This window comes from Eublepharis macularius, chromosome 10, assembly GCF_028583425.1.
Source record: "Eublepharis macularius isolate TG4126 chromosome 10, MPM_Emac_v1.0, whole genome shotgun sequence".
Taxonomy (NCBI): domain Eukaryota; kingdom Metazoa; phylum Chordata; class Lepidosauria; order Squamata; family Eublepharidae; genus Eublepharis; species Eublepharis macularius.
The window spans coordinates 28,506,347-28,526,704 of NC_072799.1; the positions used below are offsets into that span (position 1 = coordinate 28,506,347).

The 20,358-nt window shown below is 43.6% G+C and overlaps 1 protein-coding gene across 1 annotated transcript; it reads left to right on the forward strand.

The window, feature by feature from the left end:
- The first annotated feature begins 1,371 nt into the window (after positions 1-1,371).
- CISD2 (CDGSH iron sulfur domain 2) lies at positions 1,372-19,955 on the forward strand. The gene is made up of 3 exons (XM_054990037.1): positions 1,372-1,680; positions 17,518-17,732; positions 19,573-19,955. Exons 1-3 carry the CDS (start codon positions 1,578-1,580, stop codon positions 19,660-19,662), a joined length of 408 nt encoding a protein of 135 aa, XP_054846012.1. The 5' UTR covers positions 1,372-1,577; the 3' UTR covers positions 19,663-19,955.
- Positions 19,956-20,358: the final 403 nt, after the last annotated feature.

Genomic DNA, 20,358 nt, shown 5'->3' on the forward strand with positions numbered 1-20,358 from the left:
GAAAGCTTTTTGAGGGCTTGGTTTAAAAAATTGATCACTGCTACAGCATTATACTACTGTAGCAACTATTGTATGTCCTCTAGTGGTGCCACAGGGAAAATGATGGGCGCATAGTGCAGTGGGCAGGAAAATGGTGTCAGTGTGGGTGGGACCTCTGAAACTGTGCACCTTCACAACCAGACACTTGGACTGTGAGTATCCCAAAAAGGTCAGACCCAAGCAAGTTTTAGAAAAAGTACAATGAAGATGGGGGGAAACACGATTAGAGCATGTTGTGTTGATGCTCCGGGAAAAACGTTTCAGGTAGGTAGCTCTGTTGGTCTGCAGTAGAACCACAGGATTTGAGTCCAGTGGCACCTTGTATCTGAAGAAGGGAGCTTTGACTCAAAAGCTTATACCCTGAAAATCTTGTTGGTCTCTAAGGTGCCATTGGATTCCAATCCCGCTGTTCATGAAAAAAGCACTCTGTTTTAGGCAGCAAAATGGAGAACAACCTCTGTGTGAACAGCCTTGGTTATGGGGTGGGTGGGGGCTGGGTAGGCAGGAAGCGGTGCCCTGGTGTTGTGGCCTGTAAGGTGGAAAGGTGAGAGATGAAGTCTTTTGAATCTGTTTTAATTGAACGTCCTAAATATTGACTATATTGTTTTCACTTGCAGTATGTAATCCACCCTGGATCTCAGTGAGAAAGGCGGAGTATAAATAATAATGATGATTTTAAAAAAGCAAAGCCATCTTATGTCCACGTGTTTGCATTTACATACTTGTACAGTTACCCCTACCCCCCATTCAAAATTATGACTTGCAGATGTGAGGACAAAAACACCTTTTGTGCACCTGAGAGCACGTTTTAGAAACACTCCGGTAATATCTTCCTCAAAGGCAAAAAACGGGAGATGAAATATGGACACGTGCAACTTGTGCCCAGTTAACAGGGCCAGTTAGAAAGAGCATACATTACTTTATGGCTTGTCCCAAGAAATCTGTGTGATTCCCCCCCCCCGCCCCCCAGAATTGCACTGAACAGATTTCACTGCTGGGTGCTCTCCTTCGTTTTAATTTTTTTTTTTTTTAGTTTTATTGAAGGCGATGGAGGAGGAGGAAGAAGCAACCTTTCTTTCGTTCGTCTGTCCGTCTGTCCTCCCCGACAGGCATGAAATAACACTAGGTATCCTGAAGGCGGTTCTCCATAGGCTCTCAGGCTTGCATCGTGCAAAACGATGCTTACACAGAAGGAAGGGGGCAGCCGCATCGCGAAGCCAGCTTTCTCTTCGCCCCTCCCCGTCAGCTGGGCCAAACGCCCCCCGAGGTGACGAAAGCACGAGAGGCCGGGCTGGGACCCACCCCCAGGCTCTCCTCGGCTCGCCTCCCGGCTCCCTTTCCGGGCCGGGCTCAGTGCAGCAGCATCCTGCGCGCATGCTCCCTGGAGGGAGAGGGCTCTTCTCGGAGAGGAAAGGGAAAGGGCAAAGTCGAACCTGGCATGAAAGCGCCTCGCGGGGGCGGGAGGTAGCCGAGCCGCGCCCCCCCCCCGCTCTGCCCGCCTTCCCTGCATCGGCAGGAGCCGCCGCGCGAGCCCCGCCATGGTGCTGGATAGCCTGGCCCGCATCGTGAAAGTGCAGCTGCCCGCCTACCTCAAGCGCCTGCCCCTGCCGGAGAGCATCAGCGGTTTCCTCCGGCTGACAGGTTAGGGGGCAGGAGGGCTCGCGGGGGTGGGCGGTGAGGCAAGAGGTTGGGGGCCGGAGGGCTGCGCCCCTTTTCAGACTTCCCTGCTTCCCTATTTCTGTGCGTCATGGAGGAAATAAAACGCGGAGTTCCTTGAAAAGCCTCAGGTAGTATTCTAAGAGTGCACTCTAACCCCATTGACTTCAAAGCCCATTGACTCTGCATAGGGTTGCAGTGTAAGTTCTCTGTGTCATAGAATCCAGAGTTCCTCATTTTAATAACCCCCTTTGATTCATTGTTCTCCCTCATATGTAAGAACTTCAGCACTGCTCTGTTTCCTCCTCCTTCCAAGTCACATGCCTTCTCCCTCAGGCCCCTCTCTTAGTTTTTTGTTCTTCTGTGTTCCTAACTTGAAAATGTTGCCTGTTCCTAACTTGCTGGTTCCTAACCTGAAAATCTTTTTTACTCTCCTGCTGTTCATGCTCCTTTGTGGTTTGTTCCAATTGGGTAAAAACACGCAGGAGAGCTGTTTCTAATTCAGGCATGTATGGTATGAAAGGACTTTGTTTCAAAAGTTTGCTTAGGAGGTAAAACCTGCCAAGTTTGATGTGACCTGCTCACAGGGAAGGCTGCAGCTATGTGAAATTATGTGCACCTCAATTCATTTATTTTCTTGAGTGAACTCATTGATAAAGTACACTGTGTAGAACAGGAGTGCACATGCATAGCAGATTTCAGCCTTCTTGATCAGTATGAAAATGCCCACAGGATACACATAAAGTTAACTTGACACAAAATGAACAAGAGTTGGGTCCTGTAACACCTTAAAGAACACCTAGATTTCCAGGATCTGAACTTTTGAGAATCAAAGCTCCCTTCATCAGATACACGGAATAGAATAAAGTAGGAGTCTTTATAATCCAGGCAGTGGATGGGTATTGAAAATTAGAGTGTCAGGAAGTTAGCTATAATACATGTTGTAATTAGAAAATATGCAGTCAAAATGGTAATCGCTTGAACCTTTTAAACTATCAATTCAGTGGTACAATCAGAAGAATTTTGCTCCACGCTTTCAATCCATGCACATAAACAAGCATGCATGTAAATTTATGTTGGTGAATGAGAATTAGATGCATGCAATTTGCAAGTGTGAGTTTCCCAAGTGAATCAGAGTGCAGTACAAGAGTGTCATTTTGTATATGCTGCACAACTGACTTCTGAGGGGCTCATACACAAAAGTTATTTAATGAAGTTTAGTTAACCTCTTAATATACTTTAACCAGTCTTTCATATTTGAAACAAGGTAACTTCTTGTGAGTATTTGTGGCGTATGCCCTTTCTATGCATATTTTTATGTAGCAATTCTAATCCATATCATTGATCGTTAGTTCAGACCATGGAATGTAGTAATTATTTTTTGACTCATCGAGAATAAATGGGGATTGCACTGGATATGTGATATAATTCCATCATACTTAACACACCACTGATTCCCCTTCCCCCAAGTATCCCCAGGAGGTTTGGCACGAGGTACGCATTGCTCCTTAAGGTTTTCCTGCCAAGAAAGCATGTCTGTGCAGGAAAACACAGGACAGCTATAGTTCAGTTCATTGTGACAGTAGCTTATGCTACATGTACTTTGCTTTTTACAGACCTTGGTTAAGGAAAGCCATTGTTGTTTTTAGCTCCCCAACATGTGCAAATGCAGCAAAAACGTAACATATGAATGGGATTGTCACATGGCCCTAAGCAACCTGTCAAAAAGCTAAGGAAGTGAACCTAAAAATCCTCTGAGCAGAGCATCAGCGTGTCATATAGTCATATTAATTCCAAAGTCTGATGGACGTAACATTAGGTTGGATCCAGCCAGCTTTTCCTCCTTATTCTTTTCTTGGTTTCCTGTAGGCACATTGGTCTCTTGTAATGTATACAGCCAAAGAAAAGTAAGCTTGTTGCACCAGTTTATAAATGTGGCCTACACTGCTTATAAGTTGATTTTCTTCTTCTTTTTTGCTCACTAAAACATCCTCACGTGGATGGAACGTATCATGTCAGAACAATTTTTTCAAACCAGCACAGCATCTCTGTCTCATCTGTCTCTGGATCATATCTCTCACCTCCAGCTATGCACAATTTGCAGGCTGAACTGGCTCATAAATCTAAAGACACTAGAGGCTAAATGAGCTTCAGCTTTCATGAATAGAAGCAATGTAGGCTAACGGGGCCGGAATCTCGTTAATCAGGATAGGCACAATTTGAAGGCTGTAGAGGGCAAAGGTCCTAAGTAAAAAGAGAATGTTGTTTTCTTTGCCCTTTCTGACTGTGGCCGTAGCCCGTTGACTCACTTTATTAACCTGTTCAGAATACAGAGGGCAGCTTCAAATGTAAGATGGACAGCTTCGTTGAATCCTCCTTTTCTTCTTTATTGCCTCCTGTGGCATTTTACTCCGTTTATGAAACCTGTATTATTCTGCCTCCCTGACTTCCTTAGTGTTCCCTTAGATTTTTTTTGCCACCAAAGGGTCTCTCACCTTAGTCCTCTCTGTTTGACCTGTAGTATAGGGAATCTTAGTTATATTTTGTAGAATGGTAGGACAGTCAGCACATGGGGGTGTTTGGGCTGTGAGATAAAAAGGGATCCTTGATCTAGATAAAAATATGTCTGTCTTAAACAAAAATATAGTTTATTTAGAAACATAGAGTTGGGAAGGGATCCCAAAGGCCATCTAGTTTAACTCCCTGCACAATGCAAGAAATTCACAGCTACCCCTCCCCATTTCCTCAGTGACCACTGCTCAATGTCCAAAGGAAGGCAATGGCCAATTTGATCTGGAGGAAAATTCCTTCATGACACCAACGTGGTGATCGGTATTAGCCTGGGCTCATAAGAAAGGGCCACAGGAGCTGAGCACTCTCGCGATCTGCCTAAGTTCATATTGAGTCACGGAATCAGCATTGCTGACAGGTAGCCACCTAGCCTCTGTTTAAAAACCTCCAAAGATCCCTCCACCTTCAGGCGAAGCCCACTGAGGAACAGCTCTAATGGTTAGGATGTTCTTCCTAATGTTTAGCCGAACACTCTTTTGGTTTAATTTTAACCTGATGGTTTTGGTCTGACCCTCTGGGTCAGTAGAAAACTACTCCGCTCCATTCTATCTGTGATAGCCATTCAAATATTTGAAGAAGCTGTCATATTACCTTTCAGTCGGGTCCCCAGGTCCCCTTACTCTTCCAGTGGGAGGACTGGGGGGGCCTGGTTAGAAGATCGTTGTGTGCATGCAAAGCATATGTATTCTCCCAGTGGCGACACAATAACATCACTTCCGGGAGTGATATCGTTGCGCTGGCTGCAGGAATGCTCCCGTGCTTCCCATTTGGGGCCCAAATCAACCCCAGGCAGAGCACGGGAACATTCCCACATCCAGTGTGATGACATCACTCCTGGAAGTGAAGTCATTGCATCCCACTGGAAGTGCGCCCTCTGTGGACTTGTCCAGGAAGTATTTTGCCTCCAGGCTCATTCCTTATGCCCTTCCCTTCACCGGCAGGAGTGGAGGCAGGGGGCAGAGGCTGGGGGAATTCCCTGCCCCTACTGGGAGATTGGCAGCCCTACCACTCCGTTGTCTCCTTTCCAGGCTAAACATACCCAGCGCCTTCAACCTTTCCTCATAGGACTTAGTCTCCAGACCCCTCACTATCTTTATAGTCCTCCTTTGGACATGTTTCAGCTTGTCCACATCCTTTTAAAACTGCAGTGTCCCAAACGGAATACTATACTCCAAATGAGGTCACCTTTTTAGTTACTGCATCACACTGCTGGCTCATGTTCAGTGTATGATCTGCTAAGACCCCTAGGTCTTTTACAAAGGTACTATTGCCAAGACAAGTTTCCCCAGCCTATAATTATGGATTTTATTTTTTTCTACCCCAATGCAGAACCTTACATTTGTTGAAATCCATTTTTTAAGGTTTTATCCCACTTTTCTAGCTTGTCATGACCATCCTGAATTTTGATTCTAATTTCTACTGTATTAGTCACCCCTCCCAATTTAGTATTGTCTGCAAATTTAATGACCTCTAGTCCTTCATCCAAGTCATTTATAAAGATATTGAACATCACAGGTCCCAGGACAGATCCCTGAGGCACTCTTCTTGTCACCGCTCCACTAGAAGTACATACGCGTAATGAGTAGTTCCAAAAGGATGACGGTTCCTTTAAGACTACTTTCTTCCAAGTCGCAAGTAGGGTTGCCAAGTGCCCACTGATCCCAGCAGTTTACTCCTTTGCAAACTGCCCCGGCGATCACCTGCCATGGGCCTGCAACCCAGACAAATGGCGGCATGTAGGCCCCACTCCCCATATGATGACATCCCTTCCAGAATTGGCATTGCACGGGGAGCACACACACAGAGGACTCGTTCAAGTAAGTGCTGGGACCGTGTATCCACTTTAGACTTTCGCTGTGTATTCTTTTCCACATACAAAAAAGTTTAAAGCACTTAAGCTGCTAACACATGAGGAAGACTATTGTGCTTAGAATTTCTATATGAAATCTTGATTTTCTATAAGCGAAGGCACCTTTCAAAAGACCTCCCTCCTGCAGTCTAGAGTGAAAAGGAATGAATTAAGCCAATCCAAAGTATGCCCATATTATACTGGTTTTTTGTCTGTTCTCTAATTTTGTAGATTAAATGGTATTATATTCTTACATCAGTGTTTTTAACTGTAATCCACCTTGAGGCTCAGTTGGAAAGGCGGACTGTAAATGAAATAAATGCATAAATAATAAACTGTGTAAGAGAGTAAAATTCTACCTCCATTTTGTGTCCAGTCAGAGGGAAGTAATTGCCCAACTGTCCTGGATTGCGTGCTGATGCAAAGTCTGTCTTGAGTAGATGTTTCTTGTGAAAGCCAAGTCTGTGCTGCAATGAGTGAAGTCCATTTGAGATGAGACACGATGAGTAAAGTGCTTGCCCGTGTACAAGTCCCAATAAAGCTTCCATCTTGCTTAAGTGCGGAACCTACATGTGCTGGCTCCTGAACGTGCAGCATTAGCATGCCAGTAGCTAAATGCAATGTTCACACTCTAATGTTATATGTGTATGGCCTGGCACATGCAGTAAACAAACAGCTTTAAACAAGACCAGAGTTGCATGCAGCCCTTTCATAAGTAAGTCCAGGGCTTGCATCATATTTAAATCAGGTCCCAGGATATGGCTGGAAGACTAGATGCAGCAACTTCGCTGAAACGAAACTGTCGTGGGTCTGATTTGAGCTTGGAAGGGAGACCTCTGGGGCACACTGTGTCTACTACTTGTTCTCTGATTGGATAAAAGCAAGTTATAAATAAATCATACTGCAGTATTTTTTGTGTATAAGATTGCACTAATGTAGTGGCTGAATGTTTCTTTGGGCCATGCATCCATTTCTGTACCCCAGCCTCATCAAGCTCCGTCCTCTACTTTCTATGGTATGCAAGAGCGTTGTGTGGTATTCATGAGGTTGATGCCGGCTCTGTCACTTTGATCCCCACTGGTGCACTTGCCTCAGTATCCCGGTCAGTTCCACAAGTGCAACACCACAAGGGTTTGTGGCCAGTTGGGTGGGATTAAATGGGAAAGCTAGCAGGAGCCAACCCAATATTTTGATGTATAATGTAATGCTTCCACTCCTCCAGACCAGGGTTTGCCTCCAACCACTGTTGAAAGAACTGTTTGCAGTGGGATTGAAATCAGTGTTTGAAGAGAGTCTGGAATTCAGAGTTTTACTGCCTCTGAATGTGGAGATTCCCTTTAGTCACCATGGCTAGCAGCCACTGACAGACGTATTCTCCATGAATCTGTCTAATCCTCATCACAAGCAAACTCGAGTCACATTCTTAACTACAGTGTGACAGGAGGCAAAAAAGTCCTGTGACATCTTAAATGCTGTCTAATTTTGCGCAGAATGAGCTTTCTACTACTTTAAATGCATGCCCTTTACACGGAATGTTGTCGCCGCTTTGTCCAGTTCCTAGGCAGTCGTCTGGCACAGAAGTTTAGCAGGAGGCATTTTTCTTGATATGGACTTGAACAGCAAGAAGAATTTGGCCAGTAAATTTGGTGTGTTCTTTGGGCTGTTAGAGGCACAGGAGGAGGGTCCAGCAAAAACTCTTTACAGAGTTCGTGCTTCTAGCAGTGGTTTACAGTATATGCTATAGATCAGATTTTTATAAAAATAGCTTGTCTTGTTTACTTGCAGTTGTCTATGGGGAGTGGGTGCAGAATAGCCAAAAGAAGGCTGTCTAGTTTGTCTGGATGACAGGGGTCAGGGATGATTGCTGCCTCCAGGCTAAGCTTAAAGGGAAAGTTCTCATACGAAGACATTGTGTGCATGTCAGGAAAACTTTGAGCCTGAAATACCTAAAAGTTCTGCAAGGAGTTGAAGTGACATGAATTTTTTACAAAGAAGATACTTTTTATTTCTGATCATTTCTGATAATTTCTTTGGTATATGCTGCAGTGTGGGTTCAAGACACTTTGAAATGAACGTTAAGATTCAGTAGTCGCCGCCAGACGCAAAAATCCCTTGTACCGACAATTGTCCAATCCTAATTTTATAGTCACTTGGTAAATTCAGAGCCTCTTTGGCTGTTACTGTAGGAACAAAATGAGGCTTGATCCCAGAATGGGTATGGGAACATAAACATTGTGATATTTTCTATCATAGCATTAGGAGAGATCAGAAAATTCTGTAGGTTGATGGCTTTATTCTGTTTCTGACAGTGTTTGGAACCTAGTGCTGGCTTTTAGCAGGCAAACAATTTCTTGACTCAAAAGAACCTGATTTCCCCTAAATGTTGGGCCTCTGTGGCTACAGCAATAAAAACTTTGTGAATAAGCCAGCATAGGGTTGCCTTCCAGTGCAGGGACTCTTCCTTCTTTCAGTTCCTGTTCATGTTCTTGGTACATCTGCTGAAACGTCTCATGATGACTCTGCTTTCTATGTTGGTATAATTGATTGAACTGGTGCTGATAGCTAGAAAGCTTTTATCTGTTCTCCGCAGAATGTTCGTGACTAAGTAAAGGAGGATACCCAAAGGTCTCTGGGAACTGCATTTGACCCACTGCCAGGCGCTTTCCAGCAGAACAAAAAGGTTAAGATCATATCTTGCCTTCCTCCTAACATGCTGAGAAGGCATGAACTGCCTCCAGGGTCAAGAAAATGTCCAGTTTGTCCAGGATTCTGGCTCCAACATTGGCCAGATCGGTGATCTGTCCTCTGTAGTTTGAGCTCCAAACCTAGGAGTTGGAGACTGTCTCTGTACCCGTAGAATTCACTTTTTACTGTTATGGCTAATAGTTGTTGATAAACTTGTCCTTTATGATAATATTTAATCCTTAAAAAAACAGATTTGAGCTAAAGTGGCCATCATAAGATCCCGAATGTATGAAGCTTCCTTATATCGAGTCAGACCCTTGGTTCACCCTACTCAATATGGTCTATTCTGACTGGCGGCAGGTCTCCAGGGACAGGCAGAGAAAATACGTGCTGTACCTCTTAGACAGACGTGGCCCTTTCCCCATGGTAATGGATCTTATAAATTAATTAATCATTGAAGTCTTTGTCAATCACAGTCACTTACATAAATGTTTAATTTTACTCCAGCATGAAGTTCATTAAACTCACACTTGTGAAATGAAGCAAGTTCTTAACATTGTGCAAAACCGTGTTTCCAAATGATTACTCAGCATGTCCTGCAGCTTTTCCTATGCTTGTGGTTTTTTGGTTCATCTTTCCCATGTTTGTTGCTCTTTCAGATGCTGGGTTGCAGAAGTTTTGCGAATGGATTGCTGGGATAATAGAAATTATTGTTGGGCATTTGGATTAAGGGATGGGACCAACCAAAGAAAAAATTCTGTTGATGGGTATATTGTTGCAGTCTGCTATCAGCCTGCTAAAAACATGTGTTCATATAGTTTGGCCTATAGGAATTTTTTTAATTTATTCTTTGCACTATTAGAGAACTGAAACAACATAATAATTTTCATCTAAGGTTGCCAGGTCCCCTTACCCTCCCGGTAGGAGGAGTGGACCCGGCAGTCCCAGGTCTGCACAGTGACGTCACTTTCCGGAAGTGATGGCATCATGCTGCCCTGAGAGCACTCCTGTGCTTCGCATTCATGGGAGTGATGTCGTCATGCCACCTTGGGAGTGCACCTGGGAGGCGTGTTTCCCCTGCCATTCCCCCCTGCAAGTCAGGTGAGGGGGGGTGCAGAGTGGGAGTGGGGGATCCCCCACCCCCACCGGGGGAACGGCAACCCTATTTTCATTCCTTCTCGTATTCTGAAGTTGCAGCCTGCAAAACACTTACTCTGCAGCAATGCCAGGACTACCTTGGCAAAGTGAATCTAGGCTGTCTAGCAGCTGTCTGAAACTGGAAGGGAAAATATTCTGCCTTTCAAACTTCGAAGAGAACATAGTTCAGGAAGTAATCTTTGAATTTGCATAAAATTTAGATTTGCAAATAGGATAGCTTTTTAGTTCAGTCTGTTGTGAGTAGCTGAACTTCTGGTTGGAAAGGACTTTGGTTTTTTTTTAAAAAATGTTGTTGCTGGTTAATGTTTCCGTTGTTTTCCCTACACTGTCCATGCTATAAATGTGACCTTGGTTTCAAATTTTCCATGTTAGAAATTGTTTCACAGTTTTTCCATTTTAATGCCTTATTGGTTGGGTACTGATCCCTCCTTGCAGTTTGTTTTTATTTCATTGTCTCCATTATCTTGTTGGGTAGATTACACAAGCATTTAGTCAACTTAATTTGGTAGTATCCTGTATTTTGAAATGTGATGATACACTAGGGTGGGAAAGGAATGGCTTCATTTGTCAAATTTGTGACTATGCTGTGCATGTGAATTTTCTTTCTCACTTTTTCTTTCTCTTGTGGTCTTAGAGAGATAGAGGATTTATTGCTCATGCTTATGGTTGTATATATGAAAGGCCTACTAATTTGCTCAAAGCAATTAGACTGACTAATGTTTCCATCATCCCAAGGTAAAACCGATATCTCTTAACCCAGGGCCTAAATTAACAATGTAGTGTATCTAAAATAAAGGATGTTTTAATGGTACAGCCACCTTGCTTTATCAAGCATCATCTTGACAATACCCTTCATTAGGCTAACCAAAGAGAAGAAAAGACATACCATAAACAGCTTCCACGACACTATTTCCTTCTCTTCAGTCTTTAGAGCTATAGTAGACCCTCACCATTCGCAGGGGGTCAGTTCCTGGGATCATTGTGAATGGCAAAATATATGAATACTAGGAGGCAGGGGTATGCTGCGTTCCAGTATCAAAACAACCATATTGGCTGCAAAATTTAATGATGTAGTGATTATGCTGATGGCACAGTGGGAGAAAAATAACAGGCTAGAGAGTGCATTCAAACTGTAGACTGTGAATGAGTGAAATCACAAGTCAGGAATCTGTGAATAGCAAGGGTTTACTCTGGGGCTGTCAGTCCCTTGGTGAAGGTGGCAGGGGGAAAGGCCCCGGCAAGAAAGCTCCCGGGCCAGTGGGCCATTTAACAATTAGGCTACAGCAACCTTCTGGGATATCTGGGGTTAATCTAGGGCTCCCATTCTTGCGGTAGGGGTGAGGGATCCCCTGCTCCCAGATTCTGCTCCCTGCCACCTCTCACTTGCTTAGAAGGGGGAAAGCACAAGAATGGGCCCAGGAACCTCACAATGCACTCCTGCATGCTCTGGAGTACTTCCACATCACACCAGGAATGACATCATTCATGGCACAACATGGAAGTGTAGGGTCATGCCAGAGGCCAATTTGGTAAAAATCAATCCTCAGTGCTAGATCGGAGGCCATTTTTTACTAAATCAGCCGCTGGTGTGACCATCATTCCCAGCACGACACGGAAGCTTGATGGTCTCATGCGCGTGATGTCAGCACTCCCATCACACACACCTGTACCCCCCCGCAATCCCCTGATTTGATCCTCAGGGGCCTTGGCAATCTTAGGTTAACCAGTAGCAGTCCAAGTCTCTATCTGGTAAGGGCCTCCCAGCTGGTGCCCCTCCCCTAAACATTAGAGGGTTGTTCCTTCTCCGTTGCACTCACTGCCACCACTCGGCCTTTGTGCCCACGGGGAGAGCCAATAGACTTCCCATTCCCTTGTGCAGGCTCACCACTGTTAGCCTGCCTTGTGCCCAGTCTCCTGCTACCTAGCACCTGGTTACTGCAGGGACTGTCTACTGCACTTGTGCACGATGTGGGGGGGGGGATCAGCCCGTTGTCAACAGTCCAGCCCCTTCCTGTGGCACCTGTTTTAGGTAGCGTGGTTGAGCCTTTGTGGTATAAAGAAGAGCTCTCAGCTTTTAAGAATTCACATTTAATTATATAAAAATCAGCATTTAAGAATTTTAAAAAGCATTTATTAAAAGAAAAAAATTCACACTCACACTTTGAAGCACAGCACCCTTATTGTTTGGGTGTACAATATGAATGTGCAACTAGGTGGGGAAAATACTATCCCCCATAAATACATAGAACAATGTTACTTCCTTCTTTTCGCAGAATATCTTAGTGGTTCTCTCCTGTATAATTTCAACCTTTGTAGGTACATTTATGTATAGGAGAAATTTTTCAGCCTTTTAAACTATCGTCTGGAACAAAACATTGTTGCAACTTACTATGATTAGTATATGCTATAGCATTCTTTTAAAATTTTGTTGTTGCTGTTGAATCAGAATGCATTAAAGCATCTCTTTCCCTGAGGAACCTAATAAAAGAGTAGCAAGTGAATCAATCTGTCATTAGATAAAATGTTCAAAATGATACATGCCCTCATAACACAACTTACTTCAAGAAAGAGCTATATGTTCTAAGGTGGAAGATGGGCAATCGATTTTCTTCCATATGTATCTTCGCTGTTTGGTATGAATGAAACTCCTTCACCTCCTTCAATAATTCAGCAGTACTGGGATTAAAAAACAAAAAAACCCACCCTTCACTCTCTGTTATATGGTTTTGCCCTTTTCTGTTTTCGTGTCTGACTATGAAACAAACTACTGTCACATTGTGAGTGCGACACACACCCTCGCTGCTTTGGTCCAATGCCATTTTAAGAAGAGATTTTGTTGAAATAAGGTACTCAAATAATGAACTCTAATAAATTTTAAGCAGGCAAATTTGTACTAAGCTTGAGCATCATAGCCACCCTACTCACATGTATCTTGATTCTTTTTTTTTTAAGGTAGGTACAATATACACACAACTGTTACATCCAAAAGTGGCTAAACAGGAACCAAGCATTTGGGAGAAAAAGTTTTTATGGTCTAGCAATGCCAAATTACGCTTCTGCTTCTTGACGCGCTGCTCTGCATTCTCAAAGTGCACTTTATTAGAAATTTGGAGATTTTCTTTGAGAGAGAGAGTATGTAAAATGGGTTCTACTTGCTGAGAGGGCATGTGCTGTTCCAGGTCCCTCCCATGTTGAAAATCATATATTCGGAAGAATTTGCATACGTGCCAATTTGATTATTAGAGAACACAGCTGTTTATCAGAATGAGGGTGGGTGGCCAAGGTATCTTGTGAGGTATGATCAATGCAGGCTGAGTGATCAAAGAACATAACATTTTTTTAAAATGCGGTGCTTAAGACAAAGAAGTGTCAAAGAAGGTTGCCAGTCTCTAGGTGGTGGCTGGAGATCTTCTGGAATTACAACTGAGCTCCAGGCTGCAGAAATCAGGTCCCTGGAGAAAGTGGCTGCTTTGGACACTGAGATCCCTCCCCAGACCCTGCCCTCTCCATCTCCATCTCCAGGCATTTCCCAACCCAGACTTGGCAACCCAGTGACCAAAATCTGTCAGAGAGAGCCTTGGTTACTCAGGAAAACAGCTGTTTGAAACTTCTTAAGTTGATAGTGGTCATTTTTGCCCTTGGCCTGTGAACCAAAGGGAATACAATGGCAGATATAGAGCAATGCTGTGCAGAGTTAAGCAACTTTCCTTAGGATTTCATTCTCAGAACCTTATAACAAAGATTCCCAAAGAACATTAAATGTAGGAAATTCCTGTCTTGTCTGTGATTGGGATGTGTGTGTTATGTGCCGTCAAGTTGCCTCCAAGCTACGGCAACCCTATGAATGAAAGACCTCCAAAATTCCCCATTAATTAACAGACTTTTTCAGATCAATGATTGGGGTGGGGTGGAAATAGCATCTTGTAGTCCACCAGTTGGGAAGAAAGTGGGCTGGCATTCTTCTTCCTGGAGGCAACAGATCTTTACTGGGGGTAAAGGGCTGGAACATAAAGGATGCTTACGTTTTCCTTCCTGTCTGCTCTCTTTAGGAGCTACAGGAATAGCATATACGGTACCTACATTGGAACACTTCCCCGTAGGAACTGCACATTGCTTTGCTGACCCAGTTCAGGCCAGCTTTTGACAATCTACTGTTCATCTTGTGCAGCATGGATGTGTGTCTGTTTTAGATAACTTATTTTTTTCCCCTGGGTGATTTGAATCCCAGACTTTTGGAACAGTGGCAGAGTTGAAACCTATAAGGGGTTAGAATCTGAAGCCATAGCCCGCATGCGAAGGCCTAGGCTTTAGCCTACAGCCCTTGCCCACATCACGAACTATACCATAATGATGCAGTTACCTCCAAGAAACATCTCTAGCATGCACCCGATTGTACAACACTCATTTGTTCCAATGAGGCTACACAGCACAAGTTTGTAAGGGACTGGAATTCTGTAATCCCCCCCCCTTTCCTTTCTTCCCTTCTTTCTTCTCTCAATGAAGCAGGGTACATGTGGGATTCCTGGGACCACTTTCAGGAAACAGTTCATTCCTACAAAGAAAACCAGCACTTCCCAATTGGATAAGTAATCCGGGTCAAACTTAACTCCCAGATGTCTATATAGATCTTTATTTTCTGATTTAATATGCTCTGATGCAATTCTGGACTAATATTAGGGTTGGCATTCCCCCAGTGGGGATGAGGGATCCCTTGCTCCCTCCCTCCACCACCACTCACCTGCCAACGGGGGAGAGAGATGGGGGAACAGGGCAGCACAGGATCCTGGGGCGGCATGACAATGTCACTCCCAGAAATTATGTCATTGTGCAACCCTGAGAGCAATCCCGTGCTTTGCAGCAGGCTGATTTGGGCCCCAACAGGCCAAATAGAGCCCATTTGGGGCCCAAATCAGCCTGGGAGTGCACACGGGAAGAGGAAAAGTCACCTTGAGTGCTAGCCCCCCCCCCCCACCAGGAGGGTAAGGGGAACTGGCAACCCTAACTAATATTGAATCACCCAACCTTTTGGAGTCAGCCGAAAGGACCCAAAGTGTACTCTCCACACGGCACCTTGTCTTGTTACATTGCATTCTGGATGACTCTGGTCAGGCCTGATTCAGATACAGGGATGCACTTAAGAAGCCTTAAGTGTCTAGTTAGCTTTCCTATATCAACCTTCTGGGCCAGTGTGCAGCAGACACACTCCCTACAAGTGTGAGGACGTCGCTTCTGAAAGTGATATTATCGTACCTGGTGGTGGGCATGCTCCTGCCCTTCATAGGGGCAAAATTAGCCAAAATATGCCCCTGTAAAGAGCAGGAGCATGCCCACCGCTGGGCATGATGATGTCACTCCCGGAAGTGATGTCATCACAATGTGTCGGGAGTGCACACACTAAGCATGTGCACAAGGTGTCTGGAGAGCTGAATGCCAGGTTCCCACCCCCCTTCTGCCCCAGAAGGTTAGGGAACCTGGCAGCCTTAGGCTAGAGGTACACCACAGATAACATCTTAGGTTCATTACTGGGTTCAGTACACAAGTGATACGGTTATGGAGGCTCTGCTTCCATTTTAAGCCTTTATTATTACAACGTTTAGTATTCTTAATAACATCTCAATTAATAAAAACCATACTATCCATTATACATTGGTGTGAGTTAGATTTTTCTTCCAATCTACGCATGGCAATACAACTGCATAAATCTATTGCTTTATGACCTTCTCCAAGGTATTCTATTCCATGTCTCTAGACTCGCTTTGTGGCCTGTCTAGTTATGGGGCTAGGCTATCCTTGTTTCTGTGTGCAAAGATATCTTGAATGACTTTCCTGGTCATATCCAGCAACGGTTCCCCTATAGTTCTAGCTATATCCATCACAATTGGTTTAACTGATGAACATTTCCAGTTTGTGATCTAGTCTCATCTTCAATTATAGCCACCACTTTATATCTTTTTCTTTATTTACATTTGAATTTCTCTTCATGCAACCAGTCATATGACTCTCAGAATCAAGGTGAAATAATATGCAACAGCATAAAATGTCCTCCCCACCCATTTAAATTAATTCATATAAAAATAAGGCAAACGATTATACTACATTCAACAACATCAAACTCAGCAAAAACTCGGGGAAACTGTTTTTAAACAATGGTTTAAAAGCATCATTTGAGCAAGCCTGGCATATTCCACTGGGGAAAAAAGAGTTCTGCAGCGCCAAAATTTTATATTACACAACAACGTTCGTCCTCCACATGAAGGATTGTCTTAACATAAGCATTTTTGCAATCCAGTGATGCTTTTTTAAAAAAAAAACATAGACAGGCAGGTCTACAGAGAAATCATGAACAAGACTTTCACGGCCCAAAAAATAATAAGTTCAGAAAATCCCACATGCACTTAAAGTTAAATGCAGCCATATTTTCCAGACACTAGACACTAAACCAGGAGCAGACTTAGAAGCCCTGGAAAGGACCCTGTCCCCTAGCTTGCCCCCAGCCCTGCCTCCCCAACAGAGTTGGGAAAGGAACAAAAGGATTTTTCCCAGGGGCCTTGATGGCCAATTCCCCCCTGCACTAAACCCACTAGCACCAGAACTATTGACCAGTACCTCTCTCTCTCTCTCTCTTTGTTCATTGCATATTTCTCTAGATTTCCATGCTTAGTGTTTCCAAACCCCCGAATCTCTACTGCTTTTTGTTATGTTGACAACATGGATATCCTTCACAATGAGCACAGGCTGTGCCCTTTAATAGGCTGTGGTGCAATTGGCCCTAAGAAATAAGTGCTGAATAAAAATTAACAGCTTTGGAAAGTCAGGCCAGTCCTGTCTTTTACTCTCCTTATTGCCATTCCTCCTAGCTTAGATGATTGCACATATAATTTTCCAGCCAGTGCTGGGCGGGGGGTGGGGGGAGCTAGAGCACATGTTACAGGCATGCAGGGCTTTTTTTCTGGGAAAAGAGGTGGTGGAATTCAGTGGTGGAACTCAGGACTGCACAATGATGTCACTTTGGGTCAGCTGGAACAAGGGGGGAGTTTTTTAAAGTTTAAATCGCCCTCGGCGAAAATGGTCAAATGGCCGGTGGCCCCGCTCCCTGATCTCCAGACAGAGGGGAGTTTAGATTGCCCTCCGCGCCACTCCAGCGGCGCAGAGGGCAATCTGAACTCCCCTCTGTCTGGAGATCAGGGTGCGGGGCCACCAGCCATGTGACCATTTTCAAGAGGTTCCGGAACTCTGTTCCACCGTGTTCCAGCTGAAAAAAAGCTCTGCAGGCATGACAGAGAGACCAATGGAAATTAATACCTTAATCAGAGTTGTTGTAATATATCACACCAGCCGTCTCATAATTCTGGTGTATGGTGAGAGTTTCCATGACAGTGCTACTCCTTCCTGGTGGTTGGCTAGATACTCACCTACGCACTGGATGGTGCTACATGTTATGGCTGCTGCAGGCGTAAGACCTAATGGTCTCATGCTGTTTGTAAGAGCCTATTTTAATAGCAGCTATTGCTGGAAACTGTTCATGGTGCTGAAAATCTTACAGTCCGGCATGTGTTCAGTTTCAGAATGGTTACGGTTGCTGCCTTTCCTGGGTGTCCTTGCCCTGCTCGGATATCTTGCTGTTCGTCCATTCCTTCCAAAAAAGAAACAGCAGAAGGATAGCTTGATTAATCTCAAAATCCAGAAGGAGAATCCGAAAGTAGTGAATGAAATCAACATCGAGGATCTGTGTCACAGTAAGGCAGTGTACTGCAGGTGTTGGCGCTCGAAAACGGTGAGTCATTTTATTCAGTGCATGACAGAAGGATTCTCTTTCTGTTACTGTGATTCATACTTTGCATGGTACAGAATGGTCATAACCATGCAGTGCAGGTTTCCACAGACTTTTACAGGGTGTCATTTTCTCTTTTGGTAGTTACGTTCCCACATTATTTTTGAAACAGAGTTTTTCACACCTGCATGCCCAACTGAGAAAATACATTGTGGAGGTGATGCCACTATAATCCGGAGAGACAGCTCTAAGAACCTTGGCATAAGGAAGGCTTCATGCTTCGTGGCTCAGTTCAGACTAATACCGGAATGGGTGAAACCATTGGTTTGCAGCAGGATTTGAGTCCAGTGGATTCAAATGTACTCCAGTGGACTCAAATCCTGCTGTTCTACTGCAGACCAACATGGCTACCCACCTAAGCTATCACCATGGTTTGCATTTATAGTTTAGAAACCATCTCTATGGTTTGATCTACTGAAGCAGCATTTATAGTTGCTTGTCTGCTTATGTTTTCCATTTGCTTAGCACTCTTGTTTCTAGGTAGGGTGGCTTTTGAATGGCTGTAATTGTCAGTTCAGATATCATGCCAAAACACAGTATAAACATGGTTTCCAAATCTTGTTTGCCAGCCATTCATAAGCCATAGTGTCAGTTCAGTGGTATTTTACTTAATCATGGTTTGGTATGGTCTGAATTGTGCACCTGCATCTCAATCACTCTCACGTCCATGTTGACTATACTGGAGGTGTTGTTTTTCACTTTCAATGTGATAATTGTGTTGCTTCGGAAAGAGAACCAAGGGGTGGAAGGCAAGCATGTAGGGCGAGAGCAGCAAAGACCATGTGGAAAGACTCTAGGAAAGGAAAGCCGTAGTGATAGAGCACCATAATAGGTCACTGTACGGCAACAGACTCTGCAGCTCTGATGTTTGAACACACATTTTTGGGGCTTTGAAATTCCAGAGAATCCATGAATCTCAAGTTTCTGTGAGCATGAGCTCATAGAGAGACATTAACTGGTTGCTCCAACAGTCCATCAGAACCAGTAGTGGGCATGAAGCAAGTGCAAGTAATATTTAAAGGCATACAGTAGCTTATTAGATTGTATGCATGCCAGATGACTTAATAGATTGCCTGCTTCCATATGAACTTGCCCAACAGTTAAAAGCTTTGGAAGTCCTGCTCTATCCGTCTTCTGTTCCACAGGGGAGACCAACTGTTTTAAAAAAGGCAAGGTCTCAATGGTGTCTCTGCAGTTGTGAAATGCTCTCCTCTCAACCATTCCTTGGCCTTTAAGTTTTCAGTGCCAGGACAAGACATACTTGTTTTTCCTGGTATTTTGTTGATCTTAGTTGTCATATGTAGGTTTTAACATTTTTTTCTTCTACTAGTTTATAGTTCATTAGATTAATTGTAACCTCTGTATTAGGTTACCCTCTGAGATTATTTGATGCTTCTAATCATTGGTGTTGCAAATGTTTGTCAATTTTAAAGTTTTAAGGCATTTCCAAAACTATTTTAACACTGTTGGTGGGGGGAGTTGGTAATCAGGTTCATTGTTGTTTTACTATATTGGGAGATTTATTGGGTTTTTAAAATTTTATAGCAAGCTGTGAACCATTGTGAACCATTTAGTTGTGTGGGTAGAATAAATAATAGCACTCCTGCAATCTGGATGTTTTTGTGTCTTCAGCTCTTAAGCTACTGTTTGCCATCCAATTCTGGTTGTATGGATTGTGTTCCAATCTAGTTATTAATAACCCGGTCCTGAATATCAAGTTTTCTATAAACATAAGCGCAATACACAAGTTAGTCAAATCTACCTTTTCTTTTTATCTTTTCAGTTCCCTGTCTGTGATGGCTCTCACAATAAGCACAACGAGTCAACAGGAGACAATGTGGGTCCATTAATACTCAAGAAGAAAGAAGTCTAGCAAACCCTTAACTAAACCATGACTGAAAAAGGGGTGTATTTCTACCCCATATGTGGTAGTGCTTTCAGCCTAAGAATTGCTGTAGTCTTGACTTTTGATATCTTTTTAGGTTTCTTTAGATTTATAGACTCTTCTAAATATGTGATATTTTGTATAATCTGAAAAATAATGTCTAACATTACAAGAATGCCCCCCTAAAAATTGGTGTCAATCAGTGTAACAGAATGACCATTCCCAGAATTTCTGTTTAACCTATTTGGTATGAACATCCTTTAATAAAACATTAGACGATATGTGTGCCACTGCTGTTATTCAATTTCAATAAAATCACAATAAAACACCCTAATATGAATAATGAAAAAACACTCTAGTCCCAACCCCAACCTACAAAAAACATAAAAATTGCAAGTAGATAAAAATGTACAGCAATTTGCTCTGCCTTACAAAAAAATATAAAAAGGCCCTCTTCCGGGCGGAAGAAAGTTGTGCCATCCTGGGGCCAGGAACCACCAGCAAGCCCTGCAAAGATGAATGAAGCAGACAGCGGTGGGATGGGGGCGGGATTCATAATGGGAGAGGGGAGCCCAAAGGTATGAGGATCCCAGACCATGAAGGGCTTTAAAGGTGAGGACCAACACCTTGAATTGGATCTGGAGACTAATTAGAAACCAATGCAGCTGCTTCAAAATGGGTGTT

Coding starts and splice junctions, on each gene's coding strand:
- CISD2 (XM_054990037.1), top strand. CDS start 1,578: ATGGTGCTGGATAGCCTGGCCCGCATCGTGAAAGTGCAGCTGCCCGCC. Junction 1,681..17,517: donor CGGTTTCCTCCGGCTGACAG/GTTAGGGGGCAG, acceptor GCATGTGTTCAG/TTTCAGAATGGTTACGGTTG. Junction 17,733..19,572: donor GGTGTTGGCGCTCGAAAACG/GTGAGTCATTTT, acceptor TTATCTTTTCAG/TTCCCTGTCTGTGATGGCTC.